Source organism: Asterias rubens, chromosome 7 (genome assembly GCF_902459465.1).
Source record: "Asterias rubens chromosome 7, eAstRub1.3, whole genome shotgun sequence".
Classification (NCBI taxonomy): domain Eukaryota; kingdom Metazoa; phylum Echinodermata; class Asteroidea; order Forcipulatida; family Asteriidae; genus Asterias; species Asterias rubens.
The window spans coordinates 11,641,395-11,664,705 of NC_047068.1; the positions used below are offsets into that span (position 1 = coordinate 11,641,395).

At 37.2% G+C, this 23,311-nt stretch overlaps 2 protein-coding genes and 2 long non-coding RNA genes across 4 annotated transcripts; 2 read left to right on the plus strand and 2 right to left on the minus strand.

The window, feature by feature from the left end:
• Positions 1-2,176: 2,176 nt before the first annotated feature.
• On the minus strand, positions 2,177-4,194 carry LOC117292599. Its single transcript, XR_004519296.1, has 2 exons — positions 3,770-4,194; positions 2,177-3,715 (listed from the first exon to the last, which is right to left on the minus strand). It is a non-coding gene; the product is annotated as an uncharacterized LOC117292599 (long non-coding RNA).
• A 62-nt stretch (positions 4,195-4,256) lies between these two features.
• LOC117292600 (ficolin-2-like) lies at positions 4,257-8,077 on the minus strand. Its single transcript, XM_033774711.1, has 2 exons — positions 8,008-8,077; positions 4,257-6,163 (listed from the first exon to the last, which is right to left on the minus strand). Exon 2 carries the CDS (start codon positions 5,758-5,760, stop codon positions 4,723-4,725), a length of 1,038 nt encoding a protein of 345 aa, XP_033630602.1. The 5' UTR covers positions 5,761-6,163; positions 8,008-8,077; the 3' UTR covers positions 4,257-4,722.
• Positions 8,078-9,567: 1,490 nt separating this feature from the next.
• On the plus strand, positions 9,568-12,855 carry LOC117292922. The gene is made up of 4 exons (XR_004519334.1): positions 9,568-11,300; positions 11,699-11,791; positions 12,218-12,318; positions 12,745-12,855. It is a non-coding gene; the product is annotated as an uncharacterized LOC117292922 (long non-coding RNA).
• Positions 12,856-17,589: 4,734 nt separating this feature from the next.
• LOC117293039 lies at positions 17,590-21,448 on the plus strand. Its single transcript, XM_033775249.1, has 3 exons — positions 17,590-17,996; positions 19,656-19,706; positions 21,081-21,448. Exons 1-3 carry the CDS (start codon positions 17,805-17,807, stop codon positions 21,243-21,245), a joined length of 408 nt encoding a protein of 135 aa, XP_033631140.1. The 5' UTR covers positions 17,590-17,804; the 3' UTR covers positions 21,246-21,448.
• The last annotated feature ends 1,863 nt before the right edge of the window (positions 21,449-23,311 follow it).

Sequence of the window (23,311 nt, forward strand, 5' to 3'; positions counted from 1 at the left end):
TTTTATGCATAATATGTTGAGATACACCAAGTGAAAAGACTTGTCTTTGACAATTACCAATAGTGTCCACTGTCTTTAAGCAGTTGTATGAAATTGGGCCATGTGCCCTTGTTCAATGTAATTGTGCCCATTAAAATGATTTGCCTTATACGGGATGCAGATAAAACAGAATTATGTGGTGAGCAACTATAGAGTCATGTCCCGGGCCCAATTTCATAGAGCTGCTAAGCACAAAAATTTGCTTAGCATGAAATTTGGTTGATAACCCTGTTTTTATCAAGGCAAAAATTTCATGCTAAGCAAATTTTTGTGCTTAGCAGCTCTATGAAATTGGGCCCAGTTGTATAACCAAGTTTAGGAGTCAGAAAAGATGGCTGCCCCCAGCTGATGGTGTGTAACCCAAAGCCTTTCAAATTAAAGAGTTAAATTGTTTTTTGTGTGTAGAAATTCAAGTATTTGTTTGTACGACTTGTGCAACTTACAAATGTAGCCCTCCCAAAAAACAAAATACATATATATAATACTAATAGTAATCATACGTGTGGGTGCATGTGCTATACGTCATGTATGCACAAAAATGTGCATTACGTTACAATATGCTTGATAATGAAGGACGTTTTGCAAGTGTCTACATGAATTAATGAGTGTTATAAATGGCTGAAATTGTACTGTACAACTATACACATTCCTCATCACACTTTACCAACTAAAATTCACCAAACTGAATATTTGTAAATAAAAAAGAAATTACTTTTTGTTATGTTTTGTATTTTAGTTAAAAGAGACTTTTTTGGGGTTGTTAGTTACTGGCTAAAGTTACTCTGAAAGCTCAAGTTATAGAGCAGAACATATTGCTTAACAATTTTCTGCTAAGTAGACATGAGCAAGGTTACCAATCACAAATTGTACATGTGGCATAGTAGTTTGGCTGGTAGGCTTATTCTGGTAAGCATAATATTGTTAAGCTTAGCGATTCTTGCTTGTGCTTAGCAGCTCTATGACATTGGGCTCAAGTGCCTGCATAATGGGCCAATGTCTTTATTCAACAATCACTGAATTAACTAGCACTTCACCAAACACACATTTTTCTGTGGGGCAAATTTAATGAGTAAAATAAGTACTGAAAGTTTTCAATATTTTGAAACAAATTATTTAAAAAAAATCAGTTTGAATAGAGCCTTATTCAATGATGGTATCAGTCGTAATACTTCACTGGGGCAACAGATGACCCCATGCCCCTCGAGTCTTTGCCTTGGTGCCCCATGAAATATTTCAGTAGAAAGTACAAGTGCCCTCATTCAGGGGCAAATTGCCAGGCCTTGATTTATAGACTATCGCTTACGATTTCAAAATACTTGGTGTAATTTTTTAGTTTATGTTTTTTTTTGTACGAGTAGGAAAAGAGTAAAGAATATTAATTTCAAAGAGAGTGATATTTGTATAAATATGAAAGAATTGTACCCATTCAGTTTGTTTGGTTGGGTACATTTTGTAATTTACTATCTGTATAAATCCGTATTATGCAAGCAGTTACGTATAAATACTTATAGTAGGATTGATATAGTGAAACAAAAAGATTATATTTGCACTTCATAGAGACGCTTTTTTGACCTGTCAAGGTTTTTGTGATTATTTTGACCTTGGTTTCAACCTCTATGCATTTGATAATTTAATGCGAGGTTCAGATTTACCCGTCAGTAAATTAAAATATTGGGTAATTAAATATGATTGTGTATTCAATACAATGGATTCAGGGTTGAATATATAACCAAGTGGAAACAAAATGGCATCAATCTGCCAGTTTTACAGAGCGCAAAAAAATTTGCTTAGCTGAAACAGGTTCCCCTACAAATGTTTGCTATAGTGGATACTATTCGAAATAAACTCTGCTTAGCAGATCTATGGCATTTGGCCGTTGATCGTAAAATGTTCATTCCATGTGGTCAGAGAAGGAAAGATAAAAAAGCGTCTACATTTTTTATTACAAAGTACAGCTGAATTTGATAACCACTGAGTGAAATTGATTCTTTTTGTTTAATAATCTTAGAATCTGATATGGATGGGTGAAAAACCTATATTTGTGGACGTATATTTATTTTGTATTAAATTGCAGTAAAAGTGAACTTGTGTTTTTCTTCGTAAAGCTTTTTTTTTTTTTTTTTTTTTTTTTTTTCTCTCTCTCAAAGACAAGATTTATAAGTGTGATTTTGATTGATATTTAGATTTTGGAAACACAAAGTCTATACGTTAACAGGTGCATTAGTTTTGAATTATTCAAAAATAAATCAAAATATTCAGATAATTTTTTAGATAATATATTTGTAATATGCAGTCATGTATTGGCATATGGTTGGGTTTGCCAGATTAAGTGAGCTTTCAGATTGAAACGAACAATTTTCCCAGAAAGTAGCATTCCTATACTTATGTATAATGTACCACTTGGTTAAGACCAGTGCCAAATTTCATAGAGCTGCTTAACGGCTGATTTTGTGCTTACTGCACGATTTCCATTTCATAGCGCTGCTTACCAAAAAGGCATGCTAACCTTTTCAATGCTTACTGCATGAACATTATGACGTTAAATACAAATCCATGGTGAGCGTGTAAATGCCTGCCTTGATTTCTTAATAACCTGTGAAATACATATTAAGCCTTAGCAAATCATGCTTACCATTCAGCAGCTCTACGAAATTGGGCCCTGAACTTGTTCCAACAAATAATTGATTTAACAAGCTGATGATGCTGAAGTATTATTTCCTTTAGAAAAGCTGGCTCAGTAAAGATATTTTATAAAGAGTTTTTGGAACTACTGAATGCTGAATCTTAACCTGAAACTTGTATTGTATTTTGAGCTAAATGCAGATACTCTAACCAAAACTGTGCATGTGTGTGACTGCAGATAAGTACAAAACTAATAGTCATTATTAATTGGAATGGGGCAATCAAGTAAAGTAATTGTTATTGGAAAATTATAAAGAAAGAACCTAAAGCCTTTATACACTTTTAGTTATTCTTTGAAACGGTACTGAGAAGGACCAAATAAGTTCTAAGCTTATAAATTATCATAGAATTGATTTAATAGAAGAAACGTTTCTAAGTTTTGTTTGCCATTAAGCAAAGAAAGAAAATTGTTATGACATAAATACTAATTTATGACAAAAATACTACTATAGAATTTGTTGATAATTACAAGAAGTGTACACAAGCTTTAAATAACATGCAATGCGGCTCACAGATTGATAAGTGTGAATGTCGGCTAACGGTGTATGATGATAAAATACCAATTTGAATATTGATGATAAAATACCAATTTGAATATTCATGATTATGGTAATTATCTGATGCTAGTTATAACTAAAAGGCGCTGTAATTGAATGATTGTGGTATGTGTAGTAAAATGGAGTGCAAATGATAAGCTCAATTAAAAATTCTGCTGAAGCAAGCTAATAGTAAAGTCTTGTTGTCCGTATATAAGTCCTTTTCTATAATGAACTCAACTAAACATCTAGTTTGATTAGCATTGAATGTCTATGCCTCACAATCAGAACCTCGTATTGTCCAGGTTTTTGTTTGTACTTTTGGCACCAGCTCCCATTAGTTTTGTACACGCTCTCAAACTGGGGACCTTTAACCAACTGTGGACTGTTAATCAACTGTGGACCTTTACCCAACTGTGGACTATGACCCAACTGTGGACTGTTACCCAACTGTGGACCTTTACCCAACTGTGGACCTTGACCCAACTGTGGACCGTTACCCAACTGTGGACCTTTACCCAATTGGGGACCCCAATGTTGTTCTCTTTTGTTATAGGTCCCTGGCTTGAAAGTGTATACCGAACCACACCGTTCCATACTTTTTTATTTAAACACCTGCAATGGGGACCTCTTATTGTCACTGTTTTGTTTGTAATTTAACTTTTTGATAACAGCTCCCATTGGTTTTGTACACACCTTCCAACTAGGAAGCCTATTTCCCTCTTTTGTTATAGGTACCCGGTTTGGTGAATACCCAGGCACTCACACATGTTTCTTTCAAAGAAAAACTGAAAGAAGTTTATTGTTTTTCATATTATTTTCTCGTATTAGTCATAATTGGATCTTGTACAGGGTGACTTTGACCAGGGCCCGATTTCATGGAAAACATTCCTTGAGAATGTTCTGCTTAGCAGAAATGAGCAGGATACCAGTCAGAAATTGTACATGTGACAAGGCAGTTTGGCTGGTAACCTTTAATATTTTGGTAAACACAAGTTTGTTATGCTAATCTACTTTGCAGCTCAATGAAATTGGGCCCAGAAATATGGGCTTGTCTTGGCAGATGTTAATAGTTATCGAAAAACTGATCAAAGGTAACATAATTATGAATAATATCTTAAATAATTACTCCCTTAATACTTTTAGATTATAACATTGAAAGAGACTGTCAACTAAAAGAACAAAATGAGTAGTCTATAACAATTCTCACATCTAGCACAAACAAGAACAAATGAAACGTCTCAAATTTCTGTTTTCCTAAGGTTCCAGTTCAAGTCATTTGTACATCTACATCTACACTGGTACTCGGCAAAGTTCACTTCTGAATGTAAAAGCTGATGAGGTGAAGACTAGGTGTACACTATGTAGACATGTACAGTCAATACTTTAGTCCAAAGTTTCATTTATTTGGTCTTCATCAGTAAGAATCGCAGTCTTACCAAAGCATGCTGCAGTAATGAAACAATCATGTCTGAGTTTCACGTATTTTCATGCTGCAATTCTTCTGAGATGTGTTCTGTTTCCAATAATTCTCCACACTCCAAAGAACACCTTGATGATTTTCAACTTCACCAGTTTGGTAGTAGACTCCGTTCAAGTGTGATAGCACACAGTTGTTAAACCACCATGCTCCTACGTACTTCCTTGCACAGTTGTCTTCAACTAACCTGTCATTGTCACTGTCAAATGTGGTGAAAGGTCTACCGTGGTGATAGGTAAGCGAGTCGGCAGCAGAACTGTTGATACAAAAATCCCCAACATAAAGAATGTACTTCTCACCAGAAACCTTAAAGCTGTTGTACTTTGCAAATGCTACCAGGTTATCCCAGTCAGCTATATCAACTCGTAGCTCCCATATTTGTTTGGGGTCATCAGAGGTCAACTTCAACAAGTTGTCATTTCCGAGCCAGAATTCTCCCGATAGGTCTCCAAAGCCAGTTTTATACGCGGTCCAATTTCGGTAGAAGTGTTCACTACCATCTTGCCGTTTCTGAAACACGATCCATCCTCCACCATCAATTTCCATGTCGCAGTAGACATCGGTACTAAGACCATCTCGGTAGAGTGTATAAATACCACTGAGATTGAAACCTGCATCCAAAAGCTCCTTGCAACTCCTGTAGCAACCAAAAGAAGGCTTCACAGAAAAGAGGGGTGTTTCTTCATCCGAGTCAAAGTAGACACTCCCTTGAGTTTCAAGAAAGTCTTCAAAATGTTTAGCTCTTGTGTCGTTGTTCAACTCGCATACGTTCGGGCATGGGAGGAAGTTGAAAGACTTGCAGTTCGGATCCAGGATGCAGTCTCTTCCACAATTAATATATGAGAATGTGGATTTCGTCCGGTACACAAAGTTTTCGAGGATTCTATTTTCTGAGCCAAAGAATTGATGAAGACGATTCGAACAAGGTTGTTGCTCACAAAACGCCTGCGTCATCATCATCATCATCACAATCAAACGTTGGATGAAATTTTCGAAATGAAGTTGCTTTATCGACATCATCATTATTCGAGTTTACATCAAAACCTAATACTTTGTTATATCTTGGGAAGAAAATATCAGCAGGCCGACTTCAATGTTGACGGACCAAACGAAAGTGTCGTTCTTTATCCCCGATGTTGTAATCATCAGAACGAGTGCCGCTGATTGAATTAAAGCATGTTTATAAACAACGTCATTGGCCTTTAGAACGTGACTTAACTGCAACAACGGGCTAGAGTTGAAAGCTTGCAACTATAGTGACGAACAAAACGTGCGTGAAGTAGTTCCAATGCCACGCCAAATCAATTAAGTGGTCTTATTTGGTGCTTCATATCTTTCTTGAATAGCAAGCTAATCGAATGATGCCACGCACCGGCGAGTACACAATTTATCCATCTCACCAAGAAAATTCTCACCTTGTACATTTCTAAAGAAAAAAACAAACAAACAAACAAACAAAAAACACATTATTATAGTGGTGGTGATTTCTGATTGGTCAATGCACGACGTGTCGCGTGGGCAGAAGTCGACTGTGATTGGCTGGTTCGCTATTAACAGGTGCACTCCTTCCCCATTGTGAAAATCAAGATCACCGTAACAAATGCTCTCAAATTGTTCACGGTCAAACAATTTCTGACGTGTTGAATAACAAAACATCGAAAGATTTGTCAACGTGGTGCTAAGTTATAGGCGAAGTTCTCTAAACAGAAGCAATAGATTTAAAGCTACATGTGAAAATAGTATCAAATTTTATACTTTAGTCTGATTTGCGATTTGTTTGCCCTTTAGAAAGTCGGGAAAATTGTGATTAAATAGCTGGAAAAAGTCAATGGATTAAATCCTACACCCTGCATAATTATGTAGTTGGTACTTGTCCTTGTACTCAATAAAATGTTCCAGAAATAGAATATTTATTTATATTTTATTAGTTGTCTCAGTATTGTCACAAAGCTATTTGAGTTTATGCTCGAGGTGACGACAGCGGGGTACCAACCGAATCTCTGCTGGCTGCATTGACAAATGGACACCATGCGCCACACACCAATCAGCCGATAATACAAAAAGGCGCGAAATGTCCTCGGTATTGCCCCCCCCCCCCCCCCCCGCACGCGCGATATGCAGTTAACATATATTCATGGAGGGGTCTGGAAGTTATTTTTTTTTAACTTGGTCAATTTATGGGGGGGAATTATAATTTAGTTGCAAACTGCTTACCGATCCAAATTACCTATGCAACAAGCACAAACAACAATAGTAATGACCTGAGTTTCAATCCTACGTTGTAGGTTTGTTTTATTTATAGAGTCGGGACTTCTGAGTAGATTTATTTATTTATTTTTACGCCCACCCCTTCCCCGCCCCCTCTCTCCCCTCAGGGAGGGGTGTGGCAACCAACCCGAACCCCCTATAAAAAAAACGCAACAAAATTGTTCCTAAAATGAGCTGATTAAAGATATTTTTCTTTTGAAGTAATAAGTATTACTTCCCGCTTTAACTTAATCTCATTCCCCTGGAATAAAATAATAACCAGCCTGGCCGGGAGTGAGACTTTTATTCTATAATTTCTTAGATTGGGGTTTACTGTGGAATGTCAACCCATTGAATGTCTTCATTGACGATATGCATTGATATGCAAATTTTCAGTTTTGCGTTGTTTTCGAAGCACTCGTTGTGGCGAATACTTCGTCAGTGCATTAGTTATGGGACCATGGCGGACTGGACTGCAGCAGAGAGCTATCCAGCTCCAACGTGGGATTCGAACCTCGCGTTTTCTGATGAACTTTACTTGCAAATTTATCAACATTTCTATGGTTATTCAGAAACATTTTGGTTGTGCTTTTGCCGTAGAACAAACTGGGATATTTTGTATCGAGGCTGGGTCAACAATACATTTAGAACAAAACGAACATGTGTGAATTTTTTTTACTGGCCAGAAAGGTTTTACCCACGGACCTCCCAGCTCTAACGTGGGGTTCGGACGTCGCGTTTTCTGAGTGAACTTTACATCCAAATTTATCAACATTGCTATGGTTATTCAGAAACATTCGGCTGTGCTTTTGCTATAGAACAAACTGGTGTTCTGTTGGCTTGGTCAGCATGCGTACAATTTCGTAAAACGTACCCTTGCGCATGGATTGTTTGTACTGGCAATTTTTTTTACCCAAACTGCAGTGTACATGTACATGTATATTCAAGTTAGTTTCATGTAGTCCTCTATATAGCTTGGGCTACAGACTTTACTTCAACGTCTTATATAAAACCAATACTAACTTTATGGGAGTGACTTCTCGACCCAACCAAGGCCGAACACATGGAGCAATCCCCGAAATACATCTTGTTCAGGTAAGGCCTAGGACCATTACCATCCACCGGCGCCAAAACTAGGGATTTATTTTTTGGGCGGGGCACGTAGGGGCGGGCGGGAAAACCTGCCACCACTTATTCACTAATTTGTACCAACAGAAGTATCTAATTTTGAGTAAAATTAGATTGTGAGTAGGGGGGGGGGGAGGGCAAACTCAATCCACTCAATCCTCCTGCCACAACTTTTTCACTCATTTAAAAAAACTGGAATATCTCATTTGTGGAAATAATTAAAATACTTTTAACCTTTTTACTTATTTAATTCCAACAAATTGGGGGGGGGGGGGGGGGGGGGGACAAGGACTAACTTGTGGTGGGAGGGGGGGGGGGGTGTTCCCGTGTTTGCAATTCTCCTAAAGATGTCCCTTTTCAACTTGATTTCTCTTGTTAGGCCAACTATTTTTTTAAAGATAATCTGTCTTTTTTATACTTAAAAAAAAAACCTTTTCTCCAGACCATTTTCAAACTTAACATTTCAAAACAGGCTGATCTGTTTCTGCTAAGGCAAGTTGTTTTGTCACTCAGCAAAAATAGAAACAGTCCTGTGAAACTGGTAGTAAATATTTTATTCAGACTTGGATACATTTAACATATGAATATTACTTTGAATATGATATCCTGCTCGTAAGTTGAGAACGTCACTTTAAAAGGAAAAGTTTCTTTAAAGTCCCACTCTAGTTTATTTTTTCACTGTTCAACCCAATATTATTATTTCCAGTCAGTTGCCCTTGTAGTTTATTAAGCCTACTAGGTATTTTGAATAATTTTGTTTAACTTTATTTTATGTATTTTATTCTTAGTTATTAATTTTTTTCTCAAACAAGACTAGATATTGTGAATATTTTTTTAAAACTATATTTTACTTATTTTATTCTTATTTTTTTTTTTTTTTAATCAAACAGGATGGTTGGTGAACAACTGAGATAGCAGCGAGCCATTTTTCATGTGCCAAGCTTCATAAGACATTGATAGACTGTTTCCTGAGTTGCAGGAACAGCTAGAACATCATTGAACTAAAAACTCTTTAGAAACTGCATGTGTCCAGATGGGAGTTGAAGATCTATGGATGTGGTTTGTGGATGAACATTGTTGTCTATGGATTTGTGGTTTGTGGACGTAGAGTGGAGTCATCGCTGGAGTCATCGCCGGATTCAGGTAAGGAAAACTTGGCAACATCCGACCTCCACTTTTCAAGTTTGGTTTGCGATTCACCACTGAAATTTATGTTGGAATTTTCATTTCCATTTCAATACATTTGGTTTACTTGAGACTATTGAGGTGTTGAAACTCAGTTAAGAACTCACTCTGCGGCAGTGAAGTTAATAATGATCCACCTGGAAGCTAAAGTAGTAGTCCCAGCCGGTTGTGTACATTCCACCCAGAAAGCAGGACAGTTCTTTTCAGAACTGAGAAGTCTCCTGAAATCTACTCCGCGGTAGTAGAACATAAAGCAAGACAGTTCTCTAATTAACAAACTCTACCTGGCAAGAGGACACACTTGTGGTGTAATTGCAAACCAAATACATGTATATATTAGAAACAAGTTTCATGTGTTTTCACACAATACAAAAATGAATTCAATGGAATTTACTGATACAAAAAAAGCAATCAGTAAATCTGATTTTAATATAAAATAGGTACAATTTTGGTTTTTTTTGCGCGAAAACCACCCAAAATTGATAATTGATATTGCGCAATAGTGGAGGTCGGATAACGCAAGTTGACCTTTCAAGATCAAGATCAAGACAAGATGAAGACTCCGAAGTGTAAGAGAAGACCTAACCCGTTCTCTTGCAGAGTCCCACCCCTCTTACCACCCCTTCCCCTCCAAGATGCTCTACGATCTTGTTGATGTTGTCCTTACAATACTTTCAAGGTGACTTAGTGTTTCTTGGCATTTCTTGAGATGCATATTGGTCGAAGCCAATGATGCTTTTAATTAGGAGACTAGTCTTACTGGAAATTTCATTGCGGGTTGATACTTCAAGTCATCAGTTGTCATTTTTACTTAAAATTGTCATAACTTTATACTTCAAATACTAGTAATGTTTAAAAGTAAAAAGTACAAGGTCAAACTAAATAATATAATAATCTTCTGAAAAGATGATATATATTTGTAATGGGATGAAATTGGGTACCCTTTCTTTTTTCTTTCTTTTTTTCATGAAAAAAAATAAACAGAAAAGGGGGCTTGCAATTTCATTCCATTACATATTTTAGAGGGAAATAAAGCCAAAAAATAAAACATTAAAACAAAATTTTGAACTGCAGCTGTTCTTTGTACTGTAGGCACAAAACCCACAACCATAAAAAGCAAAATATTCCAGTCCTACATTCAATTGATGTTTAATGTTCGATTTAGGAACATTAAATAGAAAAGTTAATATTTAAACATTAAGTTACTATTTACATCTTCCTAATATCAGCATTACATCAATTCTGAATGTAAACACTTTCAACGGAGCATCTGAGGAACATCAAATCTTTACAAATTAAAAAGAATTTACAAGAAAAATAATTAAACCGCGACGCTTTATTTAATAAAAGAAACCTCTCGTAGCAAACTTCCCTACAAAATTTGTGAGCGCTGCGAGAAAAACCGAAAGAAAAATCACCAGCTGAAGAAGAAAGAAAACCATGAGAACAAAGAGAGCATGAAGGAGAGAAAACAAAGCAGGATCACGCAAGATGTCAGTGAAGCATGGGTAGTGGGTACGTATGAATGGTAAGACAGTATAGGCCTAGAGTATTATAGTGTTGGCCTAGAGATAAGACTATAACGCTCTAATTCAGGAGTGACTGAAGGCTAGTGAGGTTCGGTGTTTGCAGCAAAGGTTGCCAGCAAAGGTCGAGCGTCAGGTTAAGTATAGGGTGAGTTTGAAAGAAACTTAACCTTTCCTCCACAGCTCTAACCTGGGGTGCGTTTTTGCGGTTGTAACCAATAACTGTCTCAGTTGAGTTGCGCATTGGTTAATCACTTGCCAATGCCTGAAACGATAATTGATTATAACCGCTGAAATGCTCCTCTTTTTTTCCCCACAGCAGCTAACTTGGCTACAAAGGCTACTATCTTTGTTTGCTTTGCAGTTTGAAATCTGTTCTTCCCAAAGTGGATGTTCTTGCAGGTGATTATGAATTTAATGCAGAAACTCGGTGAACTGAGGTCAGCGGGTTAATGAGGTCAATACTTTGCACCAAAGGTTAAGTATGGCGGGTGAAGTTTATGGTTAAAGGCACTGGACGTTATTTGTAATTACTCAAAATAATTGTTAGCATAACAAATTTAAGTGGTAACGAGCAACTGAGAATCGTTGTAGTACAAAACATTGTGGGAAACTGCTCCCTCTGAAGTAACGTAGCTTTCTTGAAAAAAAAAGTAATTTCTCATTTAAGAACCCCTCAAAAGGCTATAATTTGGTTTCTCCAAACTCTGTATCCTGTTTTGGGGAAAGTAGATGTTGTGGCAAACAATCCTGCACAGATGGCAGGCTCTGGGACTTTGACACTAAATTTGTATCTCAGGGTGAAACTGACTTTGGCTAATTGATGTGAACCCCAAATGCTAACATTTCATATAATTTATTTTTTCATAAAGCAGATATTGGTATTGTAAAGCAGAGTAGTTTGCATGCTGAAATCTTCACTGAGCTGAGCTGATATGCCAACACGACTGAGGTCATGCAACATTTGGGTAACGTATAGGATTATAAAAACTACAATTTACCGGTGAAGGAACTACCTGCTAAATGGGACCAGTCAATCCAGAAAATGTTGAAGATCTTGCACAAATCTAACATCAGTTATCAATAATATGTCAATAGAAAATGAAGAAGGCACTAGAAAACTAGTTTTTGAAAGTATAAAGACAGTTGATGAAACACAGTATTTGTGAAATGTCTCATTGAAATATTTAAACTTAGGGTCTGTATAAACCTGTTATTGTGAAAGTGGATTTTTTGGCAAGCAGTTATGCACACAGATAGCAGCTCTGGGACACCTTAGATAATGACACTGTGATTGGTGAAGTATTTGGGCTAACTCGTGTAATATGTGTGATGAAACTAATGAGACACAAAAAATGCTAACATTTCTTGATTTTGTTTTCCTTTTGAAAAAGCGTATGGTTTGGTCTTCTTGAAGATGTTGGAGTAGTCTGGTTGCTGAAATCTGAGCTGAGGTGATGCCTAACGACAGGAACTGAGGTCATGCAAGATTTGGGTAATGTATCAGATTATAAAGATTATAATTTAGGAGTGAAGGAACTACAGTATCTGCTAAATTGGCCGACTTAATCATAAAATTTGGATGAGCGTTGACAAATCTAAAGCCGTTGTCAATTACTTTTGAAAGGAAAATTAAAAATGCATCAAAGAACTAGTTTTTGATCTCTCTCAAGTAAATCTCCTAAGTAGAGAAGCTTTTCATTATTTAAGATTCCACAACAGCAAGCATGAACAACCAGCCAACCAATGAGGTGAAACAAACTTGAGAAACAGAAACTTGCTTTTACAAGGTTGTTTTTGAACAATCAAAATACTCTTCCTGAAAAAAAGAGATGTTGGCTCTTCTTGCAGCTCATCATAAAGATGGAATGATCTGAATTCACATTAGAGATACATTTGTCTTTGCTTTATTTTCCTTTAGTTCACAGCAGTCACTTGTGAAGTTGTTACTTATATCGGACCTGGTTGGATGAGCATTGTTGGAAGGTACAGGGAGTGGTGACTGTAACTGGACCTGTTTGGATGATCATTGTTGGAGGGTACAGGGAGTGGTGACTGTAACTAAACCTGTTTGGATGAGCATTGTTGGAGGCTACAGGGAGTGGTGACTGTAACTGGACCTGTTTGGATGAGCATTGTTGGAGGGTACAGAGAGTGGTGACTGTAACTGGACCTGTTTGGATGAGCATTGTTGGAGGGTACAGAGAGTGGTGACTGTAACTGGACCTGTTTGGATGAGCATTGTTGGAGGGTACAGGGAGTGGTGACTGTAACTGGACCTGTTTGGGTGAACATTGTTGGAGGGTACAGGGAGTGGTGACTGTAACTGGACCTGTTTGGATGAGCATTGTTGGAGAGTACATGGAGTGGTGACTGTAACTGGACCTGTTTGGATGAGCATTGTTTAAGGGTACAGAGAGTGGTGACTACAACTGGGGCTGTTGGATGAGCATTGTTGGAGGGTACAGGGAGTGGTGACTGTAACTTGACCTGTTTGGATGATCATTGTTGGAAGGTACAGGGAGTGGTGACTGTAACTGGGGCTGTTGGATGAGCATTGTTTGAGGGTACAGAGAGTGGTGACTGTAACTGGACCTGTTTGGATGAACATTGTTGGAGGGTACAGGGAGTGGTGACTGTAACTGGACCTGTTTGGATGATCATTGTTGAAAGGGTCCAGGGAGTGATGACTACAACTGGACCGATTGGTAAGTTGAAAAAAAAAAAAAAAAAAAACTTTGCTTGGAACAGAAGGTTCTCATCCCACAAATTTGGCAAAGGAGGAAAAACAAACCAGAAAGCACCTTCAAAGATTTCAAGTTATAAACTTCCCATTCATTTCCATCTTACCTTGTAAGAAAAATGCCCAAACCGCCTCTGGTGAAACACTCCATTAAAATAGGAGGTCAAGTTTTCAGAAAAAGGTTTTTCAAAACAAACACAAAACCTGGGATGGTGTGTCTTGTTGCAGTGAGTTGAACGATTGATTGGAGCTAGCTGGAGGATAAATTTCTTGCACACGAGTACTAATTCTGAGCTATCTCCTCAAATGTACTTTGGAGAGTTCATCAAATTTAATCTTTGAATACCTTTCTTTTTTACAGAAGATTGAGACGATGACCTTGGGGATGAAACAACCCAATCTTGAGGCAAATGAACTCTTTATGGACTGCACATGTGCCACCAGCTGAAGGACTGTCAAGATAGCCAGATACCTCGTCACTACATGTATGTTCATTCATGAAGTGACGTCATGATGTGATGTCAGAACAACTAATCAACGCTTGTAGGACTGTTTGCTGACCATAGCTGAAGAATTTCAAGGTTAGCTGGATGACTGTTCAAGGGACAGAGCTATTGTAACTATAACATTTAGACTGTCACCAACTAAAGAAAGACCGTGTCAAGCCTAGCCAGATGTTCAATCTTGGAAGTGACCTCCAGAATGTTGAGGCTAATTAACGCTTTTAGGCCTGTGTGCTAGCCACCAGCTAAAGGACTATTTCAAGTTTAGCTGGATGACTCTCCGCTATACTGTTCAAGGGACATAGTGATTATTGATGCTACATTTGGAACTGTAACATTTTGAACGAGTACTTCACCAACTGAAGAAAGACTGTGCCAAGTCCTGCCAGATGAATCCTCACACGTTCAACTGAAACAAGATGGGCTTTTGATGGAACCCATAAATAGACTCAAAACAGTATCAGGCTGTACCCATAATATGGTTGTGGCTGTTGATATGGACTCCATGCTTCAATTGTAAAGTTTGGTTTATTATTTACTTGAATCCATCAAACTCCAATGCCGTATTGTACAAGTGTCACATCAGTTGGTTTGATACAGTTGGCATGCCTGGCTTTGCGCTAAGCAATTGTTTATCATGAAAAAAATCAAATTCATTAAATTCATGTACCATACCCTTTTGGATTTTGATGGATTTAGAGTAGATAAGGAGATACATCTCTAAAGATGGTATTTCAGGCCAATAGCTTTTGTAAAGAGTAAACAAATCACCTAATCAAAACAAGGGTTACAAAAAAAAGGTTTACAAAAATTTGTGCAGTCTGTAAAGTGTCTTTGGCGAAACCAATTGACTACAAAAATTAAGTGAAATTTTAATGATAAAACAAGTTTACTACAAAATCAAACTGAAGTCAACAAAAATCTCAGGTTGAGGCATTTTATTTTGGAACAAAATTAATATTTTCTTAAGTGATTCATAATTTTTGATTATACAATAATTTAAGTTTTTTGAGAGGATAAATTTTGTTTTAAAAAATACAGAATTAGTCTATAGGCCCTTCATCAATACTATAGTGAGGTAACCATTACACTTTGCTCAATAAGAATAATTCAAGTATGTGTGGGATATTTCAAAATGTACACTTGAGCGCAAAATAAACAAAATTTAGCAAAATGTGGGACCAGCAAGTACTCTGATCTGATGCAATGCAAAACAAACCTTGGTTACAATCACAACACCAGGGTTTGGTTTCACACAGAGCTAATATTTGATCATATCAATCTTAATATTGCTTCGCAAAGTGTGATGTCACAATAGGAATCACCATGGTAATATTGACAACTCATATTAAGATGATTCTTAGTGTTTGTGAAACTGAGCCCAAATACAACCACCCTAACACTGAACCCTAGCACTAAAAAACACTAACAAAAGCAGTAAAAGCAGAAACATTTTACTCACAATATTTCTTTTCTTTTTTACCCCCTGTTAATGAACATTCCCAAAAGGTTGTGCACTTTATAAAGAACCTATACTGTATGATGTATTTGCGTGGGGAAATACTTAATCATAGTATTTCCGAACGCAAATACATCACAACTGTTAAGTGAAGGGGGCTCGCCCACATGTTTTCTGACATGCAGCAGATTGTGCTACAGGCCTGCTACCCATTGTATACAACCTACACAAGATGTTTGGATCTTATGGGTGTGGTCATTATTAATTATAGCTCTCCACACTTGTTGTAAAATACAAGTAGCAAGTTCTTTGAAATAACCAGTGAAAAAAAAAGTGATTTGTAGAACGATTTGTAGTCATTTATTATTGATGTCATGAACTTGAAGAGATTACCCAAAGTGTACCATGCCTAGTAGTTTTAACAATGTTTGTAATTAAGAGGAACTTTTTTCTCATTACTGCTGTAAGGGTGAATGATTAGGAAATATTAATTTTGGTTTTTACCCATACACCGATGTGTGTTATACTCAGTACTTTCCCAAGTCCTGTGAAAAAATATCGCAGGCATGTTACTCGGGTGGGATTTGAACCCACAACCCTTAGGAAGTAGCAATGTGGCACCCATTTGGTGCAGCACACTCGGAAAGAGAAAAGATGGTTTCAGATACTTTAGGGGGGAATGTATAAGGTACTTTGATACCATAGTAAATAATAATAAGCCAGGATTTAACAACTTGGATTCAGTTTAATTAGGTTACACAACTATTGAAATGGATATTTTTCCGTTTGTAAACACAAAATAAGATGAAGATATGGCAATCATCTTCAACTTATTGCTTGAAGTAATTTGAGCAATTAATGTAGCGCTAAATTCATTATGATAATTGAAATGGACTGCACTTGTTTAGTGCATATACATGTACTGTCCGCCATTTTGAGAGTCAAAATTTCTTCCTATACATTGGCTCCCAAAATGGTGGAAATGATAAATGTTCTTTTTGCGGCAGAGGTGGTTTGCGACTGCAAGGGGGTCAATATTTTATGTTTGTAATGTTAAGTCTTTGGACTCACCAGTTGCATATTGTGTAAGGTTTTATGTGATACAATAAACCAAGTTGAACTATAAATAAATGGTTTCTGTTTTAATATTATTTTTTTGGTTCATGCTTATCATGCGAAATTGCTTATTGTACGAATAAATATGGTAGAATTTAGTTACCCTGTGGCCTATTCTAATTGCCGATTTCGCATCCACTAAAGAAATATACTAATTTTTTGGCTTTTTTAATTTGCACGCCTCACAAAGTGAAATCATTTTTAGCTGCTAAATCGCTTTGTAAGATTTATCTGCTTTTTGCTGAAATTGGCCAGGAAAACTTGGTAAACAAAGTTGCAAGTGGAGAAAATTATGTTGCGACTGCTTGATTTTTGTTTTGTTTTCACAAATCAAAGAACGATAACTATTTCTATTTTTCAAAGGTGTACGTTTGATAAAATCAAATTTTATGACAAAATACTTTTGGTGAGAAGGGCTGGTAGAGCGGCTCGCGATATTAAAAAAGCATTTTGAGAAACATTGTAAAAAGATAGCAGTTTGTATGGCCCAAAATTTGAATCTGAGAAGCATTTCCACAGTAACGTTTCTCAGATTGTATATTATGCCTATTGGGTATTATTATTCTTGCGTGGACATGGCTGCTGCAGATTTTCAGCTATGATCCCAAAAAGTCATGAACCGAATTTGTTTATACTCGTACTTGTCGATGAACTTGCTGAGACATCCTACTTTAACTTGTGTCCTCCCCCTCTTATCTTAGTACATGAAAACTTGTGGATTTTGGGTTCATCGCTCTTTAAACATTGCTCAAACCGTTCGAACACTAGTCAATTAATTGTAGTCTTTCATTTGGTGACAACATTATTCTCTCAAAAGAACATTCTTTTCGCTCGGCCCTACCAGCAGGTGCATAAAGGACCGAGAGAAAACTTTTTGCACCTGCTGGCCGTATGAGGGCGCTGTTTCGGAACGCCAAGTGGAATCAGTCCGGAACGCAGCTGGGCGTCACTAGTTTGTTTACGGAAACCATGGCATACCCCACTCTCAATGCAAATAATGGTGCCCACCGGAGACAGAATCAGACGTGAGTCCTCTATGGTGTAATCTCCATCTCTTTAAACCAAATAAAGTGACCGTTCACAGTCACTTCAGACCCAAGCAAGTTAAGTGATAATTTCAGAGAGTTTCCACTGCAACTTGAGTGAGTTGATCGTCCAAAATGTCTCGATTACCGGGAGGAGGTGGGCAGCGGCACGTCGAGTATAACCTACCGGGCTCATGCTCTTCCAGCTCGGTAGGGCTTCAGTCTATCAGCCTGCCTGCGGGCAACTTGCCGCACTCCCAGTCATGGACGGTGGTGCCGGAGTTTAATATGTCACTCAGACAACAGAGAGTCTTGGATCCCTTCGAGGTATGGAATGTCTTAATTTTGAAAATTGTATTCTGAAGCAGGGGATGTTTGATGATGTGAACAATTTAAAATTCACTCGAATGTGACTAGATTATTCTATGAAAATTTAAAGTTTCACGCTTTTCCCTCCTCCATGTTTCACCATGGTTTAAAATATTTCCCTTTTTATGTGTTAATTAAAATTATACCATGATTATACTAAAACCATTTGACGGGAATTAATTTGCTCCGCCAAGTAGCAATGATGACTATGGTTTGTGCTGGTTGTAAGTGCGTCATGCAAATGATGGTACAGGACTTTCACTTAAATTTTTAATAAGGATACATGTAGCTGGCACTGTTTGCTAAATAATTGATGATTAACACTACCACCGGATGGCAACAATGCAATAAGCTGCATTTGGAATAGCAACACATACATTCATTGGTTACAACCAACAAAACATTTGTTGTACATCGACAACAACAACTTGAAGTTTGGAACTTTTAGACCTTTACATACATACATCTAACATACATACATTCATATTGGGCATTTGTATAGCGCTACTACTATGTCAAGCACCTTTGTGAAAGAAATATTTCAAAAGAAATAAATTTAATGAAGATTTGTGTCAAGTTGTACTCCTTTTTAAAAATTTTGACATTATCGGTCGTACCTAGATTTTGACACTATCGGTCGAACCTAGCTAGGTACGACCGATAATGTCAATATTTAAACAAAGGAGTACAGCGCCCCAGTTACTGGGTCTACTGAAAGGTCACAAGTTTGTGTAACAAAAGGGTCTTATTGCTTTCATATTTTCTTGCAATTTTGATGACCATTTAGGTGCAATTTTTCATTTATGATAGGGATACACTGAGTGACCATTTGACAATATGAGGACCTATTGAATCAATGGGTACCGGCCACTTCAGCACCTTGCAAAGTCGGCACTTACAAACTTGGCACCCTGTGTAAGAAATTGGGTGCTGTTCAAAAGTTGACGTTCTTAGGAATGGTCTTTGAACTTGAGTTCCTAGAGCGTTGCTAAAAATATTTTCTAAAAATATTAACAGCAGCCATTAAAGCCATTGAACACTTTCGGTAAACAGTATTGTCCAAGGGTCACACTTCCTGTATCACAACTTATATCTAAAATAACAAACCTGTGAAAATTTAGGCTCAATCAGTCATCGGAGTCGGGAGAAAATAACGGGAAAACCCACCCTTGTTTCCTCAAGTTTCGCCGTGTCATGACATGTGTTTAAAATAAATCCGTAAATCTCGATATCAAGAATTGATGTTGTTTTAATGTTAAAGCATTTCATGAAATAATATTTCAAGAGAAGTCATTCACCATTACCTTCTGTAAACCCTGTAAGTTATTTGTAAATCTGTGAACTTTTGATTTTGTTTCTGTTCTGAAAGTGTCCAATGGCTTTAACAGTAACCAGCAGTAAAGACCAGCTCTACAATTTTATTCTGCAAATCAGTAGGCCCTGCTTTCACAACTTGACTGTTTTATCCTGAAACATGACCACCTCATTTGGTGATCTTATTTGCAGATTGGATTTAGGTGAATGGGAATAATGGTCTGCATCAGTGTCTTCAGCAATAAAACTTTCAACTAAAGTTAAAAAATATAAGATAAATTGATTTTTTTCTTATTCACACAGACCTGGAAATATGACGTCAAAACACAAATTTCACAGATGGCTGATAAATTGGTAAGTATCTAACCCACCTCATTCTATTTTTAAAGAGTGTTTTGTACATAGGCCCCTATTATGTACAAATTAATTTGAAAATAAACTGAAAATATGCAGGACCGATTATCATTGGACAAAAAATATAGCTTTTTTGAAAGTTTCTGAAAATTCAAAGATCTATTAAATCAGCAAGGTGGTCTAGTGTAAAAACACCAGGGCCCAATTTAATAGAGCTTTAAAAATTCTGCTCAGCAGAAATGAATGAGCAAAATACCACTCACAAATTGTACACATTACATGGTAGTTTGGCTGGTAACCTTATTCTGGTAAGCTAAATTTTGGATGCGCTTAGCTACTTTTTCTGCTTATAAAAGCAGCTCTTTGAAATTGGGCCCTACTATTAAATTATGCACAGGTTGAGGGTTCAAATCCCAACTGAGTGGATTGTTTTTCACAGAACTTGGGAAAGTACACAGTGCTTAATAATACCCCTTACAAATATTCTGCCTTTTGATTGGTTTAGAGCGAGTCACCAAATAGATCTTAGTTTACTAGAAACCGCAGCATACACGCAGCAAACAAGGTACTATGGCCATAGCAACTGATGTACTATCCCCATGGCAACCAATGTACTTTACTCATAACAAAGCAGCTTCATGGTACCTAGATGCCTAGGCCAGATATATATGAATGGGGTGTTATAAAACAAATTGACTCTTTTTACTCTTGCTTATTAAAACTATCCAGGTAAAATGGCATCCGTGTAAGTCCAGCTGTCGATTTCACCAAACTCTTTGCTAACTTAGAATTAATCTTAGGACTTTAGGACGAGTAAAGTTCCATATCCAAAGACGTAGGACGCATTGAAAACCCCTCCTAAGATAGGACGGGTTACTCGTTTTGTGAAATCAGCTGCTGGCATTGAAGACCTGCAAACACAGGGAAGACTAGTCTTGGTGCAAGTGGTTATCACTATCACTAAACTATAGTGTTTCCCCACTCAGCACTGCGCTGTTGGGTTAACTTCCAGATCTCACTAACACATCACACACTGCAGGTTTGCGGCTTCCAGAGAACGCCCTCTATCAGTGGAATAGTCAAGATGTCTGTAGTGTTGTGTGAATAAATTGGCCCTATGATTTTATGGTTTTACTAACTCAACAAGAGCGACTTAAACCAAGAGTAAAGCCCGGTTCGTACTTCCTGCAAATGCGAATGCGATTACAAATTTGTTCGCAACAATTAATTGGCATCAATCAGTTGAAATGTGCTCAACTCCTGCAAAACATTCGCAATGAAAATACGTCAAAATACAAATCGCATTCGCAGTAAGTATGAACCGGGAAACATGATCTCTATTTAATGCTTGTAAACTTTTTTTCTTTTTAAAAGCAAGAATCATTGGATCAACACCCAGACCCCTCCACAAGACAACTCGGTCTGGATCTGACATCACAGACAAGGGAACCTGACTTTGAGAGAAGGAAAGCTGAACACATGAAGAGGCAGACTAGAACAATCACCAACTCACTTGCTTATGGTCTCGGAAGAAAATAGTCTGGCATCCTGTTGATGGGTTTGATATCATCGTGTCAAGTTCAGGTTCCAGACACTGAGTAAGGGTGAGAATGGAGAAACCAGAAGCGATAAACTCCTTTATTGGTCGAATCAATTGAAGATCTTTAGTGAACAAGGAAGCTTGTTGATTGGTTGGCCCTTCCCCTTCTCCTTCAATACCATGACCGGTACAAGCTGGAGTATGCCCCCCCCCCCCCCCCCCCCCCCCCCCCATGTTGCCTTTTGACCCTTTACACCCAATGAACGCATCGGCCCTCTCCGCCATTTTGGGAATAAACTTTTCATAGGCACGTATACAAGTGTACAGGCGTTGTGAAACAGATTCATACTCTAACCCATTCTTCCCTTCTTGTTCTAAATCACTTTGCATTTTCATTGAAAATTGGTTGAAACTTGATGAAATCACAAGGGGTAAGTAAACCTAGCAATTTGTTCAAAAATTTGCTTAAATTTGATAAAAGGACAATGGGCCTTGCATTTTCTATGGAAAATAGCCGAAATTTGATAAAAGGCTAAGGGGCAAGCCTTGCATTTTCATTGAAAATGGGTAGAAATTTGATAAAATGACAAGGGGTTAGCCTTGCATTTTCATTGCAAATGGGCCGAAATTTGATAAAAGGACAAGGGGTAAGCCTTGCATTTTCATAGAAAATGGACCGTAATTTGATAAAAGGACAAGGGGTTAGCCTTGCATTTTCATTGAAAATGGGTAGAAATTTGATAAAATGACAAGGGGTTAGCCTTGCATTTTCATTGCAAATGGGCCGAAATTTGATAAAAGGACAAGGGGTAAGCCTTGCATTTTCATAGAAAATGGACCGTAATTTGATAAAAGAACAAGGGGTTAGCCTTGCATATTCTATGGAAAAGAGCCGGAATTTGATGAAATGACAAGCAAGAGGTTGGCCTTGCATTTTCATTGAAAATGGGTAGAAATTTGATAAAAGGCCAAGGGGCAAGCCTTGCATTTTCATTGAAAATGGGTAGAAATTTGATAAAATGACAAGGGGTTAGCCTTGCATTTTCATTGCAAATGGGCCGAAATTTGATAAAAGGACAAGGGGTAAGCCTTGCATTTTCATAGAAAATGGACCGTAATTTGATAAAAGGACAAGGGGTTAGCCTTGCATTTTCATTGAAAATGGGCCGAAATTTGATAAAATGACAAGGGGTAAGCCTTGCAATTTCATTGAAAATTTGTAGAAATTTGATAAAAGGATAAAAGGACAAGGGGTTAGCCTTGCATTTTCATTGAAAATGGACTGTAATTTGATAAAAGAACAAGGGGTTAGCCTTGCATTTTCATTGAAAATTTGCCAAAATTGGAAAATCATTTTTATTGAAAATGTTTACACATAATTGAATGGACACGGAGACATATTCTTTTGTACAAAAGCTATTGTTTTATTAGTTGTCACAAAAGGCAGTTGCAGACGTTACTCATTCATCACATGTACCCATTTTTAATTTCATAGTTTTACCTCTTTTTACTTCTTTTTTAAATTAAAACCATACTTTAATACAGAGGATTCGTGAAGGGTTGGTTTCTGTTTTAATAGATGACGTAAAATGCATTGCCATAAGTTGTTCGTTGTGATTGGCTCATGATGATAAACTCAGATACTAGTTAATGCTCATCTGCCTTATGGGTTCTTTTAAACCCCTTGCCCCAACCCACAACTCACGTCACAAGAAGATAGTGTTTTCCTGTAATGCAGTTGCAAGAAGGGCTTTACATGCAAGTAGAATCACAACAAACAACCCTTGGCAAAATTGTGCACCATGAAAATGAAACATTAGAATAATACTTTGTTAGAAATATTTACTGTTTCAAGACCTTTGTATCAGTTAACAACCAAATCTGTGCTATTCATGATTTGTTCCCGTGAAATACAAAATGTAAAGCAATTAACAAGGGGCTCAAGTTAAAACAGATATTTTTTGAATAATGAGCAATTATATTCCTTTGCATTGATAAACTTGTTCATAGGTTTCTTTAGCATATAATGTGTGGATTTCAGCATAAAATTATATATTATGATTAT

Bases quoted from the DNA above. Each gene is read 5' to 3' on its own strand.
- LOC117292600 (XM_033774711.1), bottom strand. From the start codon at position 5,760: ATGATGATGTCGATAAAGCAACTTCATTTCGAAAATTTCATCCAACGT.
- LOC117293039 (XM_033775249.1), top strand. From the start codon at position 17,805: ATGTCTCGATTACCGGGAGGAGGTGGGCAGCGGCACGTCGAGTATAAC. The intron at 17,997-19,655 runs GTATGGAATGTC...TTATTCACACAG, and splicing joins GAGTCTTGGATCCCTTCGAG to ACCTGGAAATATGACGTCAA. The intron at 19,707-21,080 runs GTAAGTATCTAA...TCTTTTTAAAAG, and splicing joins CACAGATGGCTGATAAATTG to CAAGAATCATTGGATCAACA.